A 9,270-nucleotide genomic window follows, 5' to 3' on the forward strand; every position below is an offset into this window, starting at 1 on the left:
AAGAAAGCCTAGACCACACAAACACAAACATTCAAAGAAACAGGATAAGCACTCCCCAGACAACATGCTGGGCCTGATCTTTTATCCACCTTTCTCCCTTCTCTCTGTAACTCATATCTCCTGCTCCAGAAACCAACCTACGTACTTCATGAACTTATCTCAGATCCTTTGCTTCAATCATCTTTCCCTATCATCTCCAACTGCACYGTGCAATCCAGCTGCAGCATTAATGTTGGAGGGGGGAATACTGTCTGACTTCTGATAAAGATATGGCACTAAAGAGGCAATTAAAACAACTACTCACATCTTGTGCAAATATTCTCTCCCTCACTCTCTGATACTCCTCTTCTCTCTCTTCAATTGATTTACTTCGTCTGTCATCTCTAAATGGAAGAATTCTGTTTTGCTGAGCAGAAAAAAAACCAGGAGGGTTATATAAGTTGAGCTGTTAAAAACTGCAGTTAAGTAACTGTCAGTTGAGAATAATAAATGTTCATTTAAACAAATGAAGCATGAAAACGAAAGCTTTCACTCCTAAGGTGGTGTACAGAGCACTATGACCTGCTGGATGCCCTAGGGTATCCAGGTAGACACTGCAAGAGCATTCTTAGAGCAAGTGGCTGAAATAAGGCTTTTTGCATGACTTCTGTGAATCTGCGATCCTCAGTTCAGATCTTCTCACCTCGTGCCTAAGTGCCATGGCTTTTGACTGATAAGATTTCTCAGTTTTCCTGCTGGCTGCCAGGAATGGGAGGGCAGGGAGTAATTAGCTAGCTATGAAATCGAGGAAGAAAAGAGGGAAACTGAGCACTAGGAAGTAAGAAYTAAGCTATAAACTCTAGGAGAAACCCACCAAAATCTACGTTTACAAGCAGGAGGAGAAGACCAAAATATTTGGCACAACAGTTTTAACCATTTCCATAGTAAAAAGAAACTGTGATTTCAGCTTCAACTTCATGGGGAAAAGAATGGCTCCACAGTGCTGAAAATGGCTGTGCCCTAGGCAGAAGGGGAGGGAGGAGAGGAGGACACCCAGCAAAAAGTGCTTTATTTGCCGTTAGGTTTTAAGCACTGCTCCTTCTCCCCACAGCACCTGGCAAACAGAACATGCTGCCTTTGGCTGAGCCCTGAAAACGTTTGGGTTCGGCCTGCAAAGCCGATTGAGATGCAGCGTAACCAAGAGGCTGCTTTCAACAGAATTGAAGAAAAAAGAAAAGAAAAAAAAAAAAAAAAAGAAGGAAACTCAGTCCTTTACTGAAAACAGGGAGAAGAGCGGCAACGAGAGACTCATTGGCAGGTATCTCCGCAAATACAGCCTCAGCGAAGAAAACATCTTACCTGTGAGAATTCTCTCATTAAAGTAATTTGGGCCAGACAGACCCTTTTTGATTTTTGTTAGTATCGTTCAGGTACACAGCTCGCACTAGGCTGAAACAGCACAACGCTCGCTTTCAGAGGTAGCGCAAACGCACACATCGCCCCCGGCGTTCCTCGACTCGCCAGGCTCGCGTGCGACGACGTGGCGTGGCGTCAGGCCGCGAGCAACGCGGAGCGAGGAGGAGCGCTGCCACGGTGCATGCAAAACAAGCAAGTCAGCGACACGGACAGTAAAACGCAGTGAGGGCACAGGAGGAGGGAGGGAACTACGAGATGAAAGTGATTTCTGTTTGGTCAGAACTTCTTTTAGGATGGTTTAAAATCAACCTGGCCTCACCATTAACATATTTTTTGTTTTTCTCGTTTTGTTTTTGTTTTTGTTTTTTCTCCCTTTTGTCTACACCAGTTTCTCATGGGTCCGTCCTGAGCTCCAACTCTGAACGGGCACAACCGAAGGAGCAAGCTGCGGGGAGGGACGGGGGAGGACAACTGCCGCAGTCACACGAGACAYTGAGAAATGCGACGGACAAAGCCTTGCCGCCAGCCGGGAGCYGGGGCAGCCCCCCACCCGCCGCCGCGTTGGCATGCAGCAAGTCCTGCGCCAAGCAACCCACCCATGCACAAACCCCCACACTGCCACTGCTAAAGCGACCACGCCGGGGCTCGAGGCTCTCCACCGTGTGCCCAACGGGGCGGGGAGGGGAGAGGATGGGGACAGGATRGGGACAGGAGAGGGGAGGAGGAGGAGAGCAACAACAAAAGAACAACAATAACATCAGTCAGCCCACCTGCAAGAACAGAACAATTTCAGCAACTCTCGAACCGAGAACCAACCTGATTGTCTTCTTTATCAATACTAGAGTTATCTCGCTTCAAGATAAATCGCTTCTGGGATTCTTCACTTTTTTCATCTTTTAAATGTTCAGAAAACCTTTGCTCTGGTCTGCCAGCAAAGTAAAACATAGCAATAAAAAAATCTTTTTTTTGGTTTTGCTTTGATTTCTCAGTGCTCTTTGTTTTCACAGAGGCATTCAGTGCAAAATCAATTAACATTTGTGGTCATCGTGAGACGCTGCCTATAGCTGTCTGCCGCTGCTCTACTGCTGCTAACTGTTATTGCTATAAATAGCTTTTGTTGTTGTTATGGAGCAAGGAACAGGAATTCAAAGTCTCAGTCACTGAAATATTTAGACTCTCCTCACTGTCACTGAAGGAYGAGAAAACAAATTAACATGGAGTATGTTAATTTGCTCCTGCCATAGCTGGGGCCTCCAGCTAAGCTGCAGCTCAGGGAAACATATCCACCTTTAAAAGTAAGGAAAAACCGAGAGAAATCTTAAAACAAAAACAAGAGTATCTCACTCCTGGTACAGGAAACTGGTAACTGGAGGGACTGATGGTATTTTGCTTAAACAAATAATTATCTCATCACCGTTAAGTGGGGAAAATACTCCAGAACAGCCACGGAGTATCAATTAGCTGATTTTAAACCCATCCAAGCATTCTTTTTTWAAAAAATTTCCTTTTAAAGAGCCACATCGCACTAGTTAAAAGCTGCTTAACGTTTTCAGGTGCGTAAGCCGGGAGGAGCCGCTCCACGTCCTTCCGCGTTTACGCCTCGTCGAGAAAGCTAATGTTAAGCAGCGCCTCACGTCATCGAGCCGCTACCCGTCGGGACTCGTAGCTGCTGGAAACACCGCACGCCGCGTTGCTCCCACACCCAAACACGGCTCAGTTCCCACTAACTCCCCTAGGGCGGCTGGCGGCCTCGAGAAACCAGCAAGCAGAATCTGGGGGTCAGATTCAGCCCGAGCTCGTCCACCGAAGCGGCGCCGGGAAAGCCGTGCTCTGCGGAAGGAGCAGCGCTGGCAGGAGGCGCGCGCGCCCGCTTTGAAACGCGCCCGGGAAATTTCGCGCGTAGACACGAAACCTCCACGAACGTTGGGAGACCCCCGGCGAAGAGCGCGGGAGTAGAGCTCCTACAGCGCGGTGCCTCTACAAGCGATCACAAAACAAGTCTTCTGCAGACTTCAGAACTAAACCTCACCTCCCTTTTATTTCAAAGGTAAACATTTAAATCCAAAAGCGCAAGTCGGCCACCGTTTTTTTGTTATATCACATGGATTTGTACTTAACTCATCAGCAGTGTACTTCAAATCAAAATACAGCACACATTCACGCCATGCAGTTGCAGTCTGTAACCATACGTGGTCAGACGTACAGGAAATATTTGTAACCAATTGTTAGAAATAGAAAATTTTAAGAGACAGCAGTTCTACYTTGCCTTCTGTATGAACCTGAAGGGCTTCAGCTTCTGGTCACAATTTACATTTTGTGACAAAGCAACAAAACTGCCTGATTTCCACAGATTTTGAGAATTCAAGAACCTTTTGCCCATCAGCTGCAGGAGCTGAGCACTCACCTAGAAACCACATCCAACGTGGGAACATTGTCAGAGTCCTCTGATGCCTTAATATGCGTCTTTTTGGAAACTCCAGTGCAGCATGGTTTTCTGTATCATTTTCTAATGTAATGGGCCATTAAATGCAGTGCTGTTTGCTCATAAATAGAAATACTACAAAACCATATTAACGGATTTGTTCTGCCTTTGTTCCAGTTAAAAAGCCTTAGATCTCCATGGCCAGAAAAGAAAAACCCCTCAAATATTCTGCTTTAAAATGAGTGATTGAAGAATGTTATTTTTCTGTTTATTCTTAAACTGTTTCTTAAAACACAAATAAAGCTTCTGCAATTGCACTCAGTGTAAAATTTGTTGTTGTAAGCTATCTACTAAACATCTAATAAACCATATACTTAGCATATTAAATAACCAGGATTTTTTCTGAAGTGGAGAGAGGGAGAAAAATAAAAAACAGTAGAGAAAAACGGGCCTGAAAAGCAATTCGGGAAATGTCCTGTCCAACTACCAACTTATTTAAACAAGATTGCTTTCCTACTTCGTAACATTATTGCTTTAAGCAAATTTTCATTTAATTCACCACGTACAAAACGTTTCCACCTGTCAGAAGATAATCTGAGTAGTAGTGACTCAGTAGGGCATTTATTAATAAAAATAACCTACAAGCCAAACAGGTGATTAATCCCCGGTTGTGACAAGCAGCTGTGTCTGGGCAGAGCGAGCGTGCGTACGCGCGGGGCCCCTGGGGGTCCAGCGGTGCCGGCTGCGCCGGGGGAGAGCYGCCCCTTGCAGCTGTCCTGGGGTCCTGCTTACGTCTTAGGTTGGGAACGCCACAGCCAGCTATGTTTGTAAGGCTGGAAAGGCTCAGGGAAAACTTTCCAGYGAGAAACAGGGTATTGCAGCAACAAATATGTTAAGGTGCACCAATCTGCAGGTCTCCGTCACTAAGTGCTCAAATGTTCAAATTCAGAAAAGGACACGCAAGTTGAAAGAAGTGTAAACTAGGGTCTACTTGAAAGAAGATATTTCAGAGACATTTGTATATAGCTTTTTGGCAGTGCTGTTTACTGCAAATTTTCCTGCAAAAATATAATACTGGTTTTAAACTTTATTTGCTATTTTTATTTGTATCAGTAGAAGCAAATTCTCTCATCGCTCTGGACAGAGAAGAGGCTGACTCTGTAAAGATTTGCCTCTGGTTCTCGATGGAAATCAGTGGAAGTTCTACATTCARAGTTGGTAAGGTCTCTTAATTGTATGAGGCATTTGTCAGGCAGAAGTGAAGCCRCTGCATTTATTCTTAATCTGTTGTATTAGTTTATGAATTTTCAGATGAAACAATTGCTTGGAAAATGGAAAATAAATACGTAATTTGAGTAAGATAATATGTTAATATATCAATATAATACAGTATATCATCAGAGTTATGCAGCAGACGCAGTGATTTCATCTTATGCAGGCCCTAAATTGACAATATTGGTTGCCAAATTTACACCTTCACACTCAGCCACATGCTAGTTTAATTGTAAGGGGTGAAAATGGGATTTGCATGGACTTTGTGAGGAGACATTGACTATTTCTAAAGACCTTACCAGTAATTTGTGTACCCTAACAGGCAACTATTAGGTTACATGAAGAGATCTTTGGGAAAAAAAAAGAACATCAAAACTTATAAAATCTATCCYATCTACATGCTAACTAAGGTGTGCTAGAAAATGCACACACAAGTACCTGCTTACAAGGACTGCTGACAATCTGTCTAACATTCAGTACTTCATTTGGCTTCCATATCTGGAATCAATAAGAGCCTCAATATCCACTACTCTAAAAAGCAAAGGAGGAAATGCTGATTTCCTTTAAGTCAATGTGATTTTTGCAATTAGGGGATTTTACTGAGAAAGCTTGGAAGTGTGACCTAATTATACCTCAGAAACAACATACAGGAAAAAACCCCAAATGACTTTTTTTTTTTAAATAAAAAAAAATACAATCTTTTGATCATCCAAGTCTTCATTTCTTGACTGTATTGGAGGAAGTGAAGTATCTATGCCCTAAAATACAATTTCACAAAAACACAGGACCCTTTCTTACTGTTCTGTAACTGTTCTTGTTACTTTTCTCTTTTGCTGTACCAYTTGACAAATTGTATCTAACGTACAAACAGCACAAATACTATAACACAAAGAATATGGATCCTATGTTAGCTCCCTTCCTTACAACTTGTATATTGTATTGTATATATAACATATATTCATGTTGCTCATGTACCTTTTATTTGATACTAAACACTATATTTGACAGTATAGTAGTGTCACAAGAAACAAACAAGTCTATATCCACGGAATTTTTTAATATATTACCCGTGTATCTGTCTAACAGAGGGAGAATTAGTCCTGCCTTGTGAGAGGAGAAAGAAATACTCTCTCAAAGCCTTATCTAACCTTCTGTCCATATTTCCATGGCATGGAAAAATACGAYACTATAGAATATATTTCATATAATTCCATTTCTTCCTAACTATCTTCTATAGTTTTTTTTTTTTTGCTTGTTCCTGCTTCAAAATTTACACTTAAAATTAATGCTCTGAAGTGCAACAGCTTATGAAAATCATTCTATACACATCTTTTTTGCTTGAAAGCCTTATACCTAAATGTTAGACTTACAGACACACTCTTAGATTACTGTTTGGTCTTACAAACATGTTATTTCTCCATTTTTTTCCTATCCTCTTTTTACACTTCCTGTAAGAACACTAGGAAAAATGATACAGATCACTATCTTGGATACAACAGCTCATAAACCGAGACAATATAAGTTTAGAAAGATATAGAATCATTTGTCAGACCTTTCCAAATTCAGCATAAGCAGACCTTCCGACTTGCCCTGTAAGTATGTATGGTGCCTTTCTTGCCATTACACACAGCTCAAGACAAAAAGGGGACAGAGTTGCAGCTTGGGGTTTTCCCACAGACTGACCCAGTWGAGTAGCTGGGGCATCTAATTCTGCAATGGCAGATGCAAACCAAGTCTTCTTTAACAAGACAAAGAGGAACTTCATCTAAACAGGTGTGCTGACATACTGATTTCCCTTCCTATCAGCTCATTTAACATTTTCTGCAACATTTCAGGTAGCTCAGTCAGATATTTGTGTTTTTGGCTACACGCTTTGTAATAAAGCACCTTTCTTTCTTCCAAGTGGCGCCTTCTTAAGCTGCTTGTTTTTCACCAATCATGCCCTCTCCGCAGGCAAGGCAGCCTCTCTGCTCAGCTGGCTGCCGCTGGCAGGACCCCGCTGCTCAGTTAAATGTTACCRGGGTGCCCACGGGAATTAACTGTAGCAGGTTCCCACCAGCACCTGAACCATTTGCAGGGCAGAGCTGCCCCGATTTCTCCAACTCTTGGCAGACCTCTACAAAGCCTTCTCACGTCTCTCTCAAAACCTTGGGTARCCATTTACACTTACTGCGTTGCCTTTCACAGTCAAATTAGGGAAAGGATAGATTATGAAATAGCTTTTTGGTCAGTGATCTGCTTATTCAATTCCTTGATCCCTTATGTGACAGGTACCTCGGCGTTTCCTACCCCGTGCTTCCAGTTTAGCAGTGCTTCTGCATGTTTCACTGCACTGCCAGATCCAGATTGTGGAGAGTACCAAGGCAAAATCTCAGGGCAATGCTACTTCCCCATTTCTAGTGCAGGTGAAATTTCTCAAAGATCATTTCAATCCTTTCAGCTTCATTTTTGTATGAGGAGAACACTGAGCATTTTAAGATCTGAGTCAAGTTTCTTATATCTAAGCCTGGACTAATGCTGAGATACAACTAGGGAGCTGTTAAACAYAGTCAGATATACAGTAATAGGTCTACAACAAAACAAAGCCCCAAACTAYCTTTTCCATATGATGATTGTGCTTGATTTATGTTCTACAAGTTGGCTATTGTCATTTTCTGTTCTCATTTAATAGTTACTTAAAATATGACTGCAGTCCTTACTTAAGTAAAACCTCAAAAGACCATTTCCAAGATTCATTCTGTACAACAAAGCCTACATTTTGGAAAGGGTATAGCTGGAACAAGAACGTAATCACTCGAGCCTGTCAGAAGAAAAACAAACAAACAAACAAACAAACAAAAACAAACACAACCCCCACACACAACATCTGGTGCAAGAACTTTGTACCATCAATGTTGTGATTTCAAGGTGAACTACTTCCAGCTGCTTCAACAGCGGAAGCTGAATTCTCAACTTATCCTAGTATGACAGTTTGTCCCTCAGGCTTACTTTTTACATAGGAAAAAATTCCCCAGTATACTCATTTAATGCTTTTGCTTTGGAGGGAATTGTAAGATAGTGGAAACAAAAACAAAAACAAAAACCTTTGCATGTATCTTGGTCAGGTATTCAATATTTAATGAAATTACAGTTTTAARAAAATATTTTGCAAGTGGTAACAGGTATCAAAAAGCATGGACTAAATAAGTTACAGGGCATTTTCTTGCCATGTTTACAAACATATTAATGTAGTTTCATAAGTCTCTGTTTATATTAAGATAAAAAATAAAATACTGGAAAAAATATGCACCCATTTAAAATAAGTTAATCCATTCTGAAATAATTCGCTAAGAAGCAGGAAACACAGATATCACACCAAAAGGACAAATGAAAARGGACAGGCATGAGCTTTAAATGTTACGGTTCTAAGGACTTTGTCACTGTATTAGCAAAGCACACAAGCAATCTGGAATTATCAGGGTTGATTTATACAGCACATAAATCTTTATTATGTGGCATGTGTTTCTGATAGCACCACAGTACACAGGCTGCTGCAAGATCTCTTTCAAAAGAAGCAAYAACCTCACCATGGCAGAAAAGATGGCTTTCAGTGCAGTGCCTGGTGTAATCAAAATTCTGGGAAGTGCTGTAACACTTATCATTTGCAAAAACATCACAGGTAATAGCGAAGCAGCTGTCTGAAGGAATGCAAGGTAGGCAAGCAAGTTCAAAAGTGGAGATCACTGCGGTGTCCAAAAGTCTGAAAAAAATGAGCATCTTTATATTTGCAATATGATGTTCATTTAATACACCTAAAGGGAGACAGCRGGTTAATATTCCTCTCCTAAATAAATGGCAATTCCTCTCCTGAACAAATGGAGTGAAAGATAGCTAGGGTTATGGGGCTAGGAACGCACAAAAAAACTCACCGTTGGCTACCTGCAGGATCATTGTCTGGCAAACAAAATAAATAATTATCAAAAATGTTTTTATGTAGGAATGTGATCAGGAGAGTAATGGGAYGGTAAGAACCAGGGAGAAGTGCAGGGATTCAGAGAAGTTGTGAAGACTTAGGGCACTGTAATGCAGGTGCTCTGATGGTTTAACTGTCTTTTGTTATTTGCATTTGTCTTTCTTGCTTTGTTAGGTTGTGAATACCTTGAATATCTACTAGGTCTGCCTGCTGTGCTTTTTCTTTCTTT

At 41.6% G+C, this 9,270-nt stretch overlaps 1 protein-coding gene across 2 annotated transcripts in view; it reads right to left on the reverse strand.

The window, feature by feature from the left end:
• The window catches only part of ARPP21 (cAMP regulated phosphoprotein 21), a 145,576-nt gene that overhangs the window by 77,662 nt on the left and 58,644 nt on the right, over positions 1-9,270 (reverse strand). The window contains exons 10-11 of one of the 2 annotated variants that reach the window (XM_085304184.1): positions 2,212-2,320; positions 305-406 (exon numbers count right to left, since the gene is read on the reverse strand). The exons of the other annotated variant lie outside the window; for it this stretch is intronic. Coding sequence (XP_085160310.1) covers positions 305-406; positions 2,212-2,320 — 211 coding nt within the window. The remainder of the gene's footprint in view (positions 1-304; positions 407-2,211; positions 2,321-9,270) is intronic. 2 annotated transcript variants of the gene reach the window in all.

The sequence above is a fragment of the Rhea americana genome, unplaced genomic scaffold (genome assembly GCF_003343005.1).
Source record: "Rhea americana isolate MKP2758 unplaced genomic scaffold, rheAme1 scaffold_100, whole genome shotgun sequence".
NCBI lineage: Eukaryota > Metazoa > Chordata > Aves > Rheiformes > Rheidae > Rhea > Rhea americana.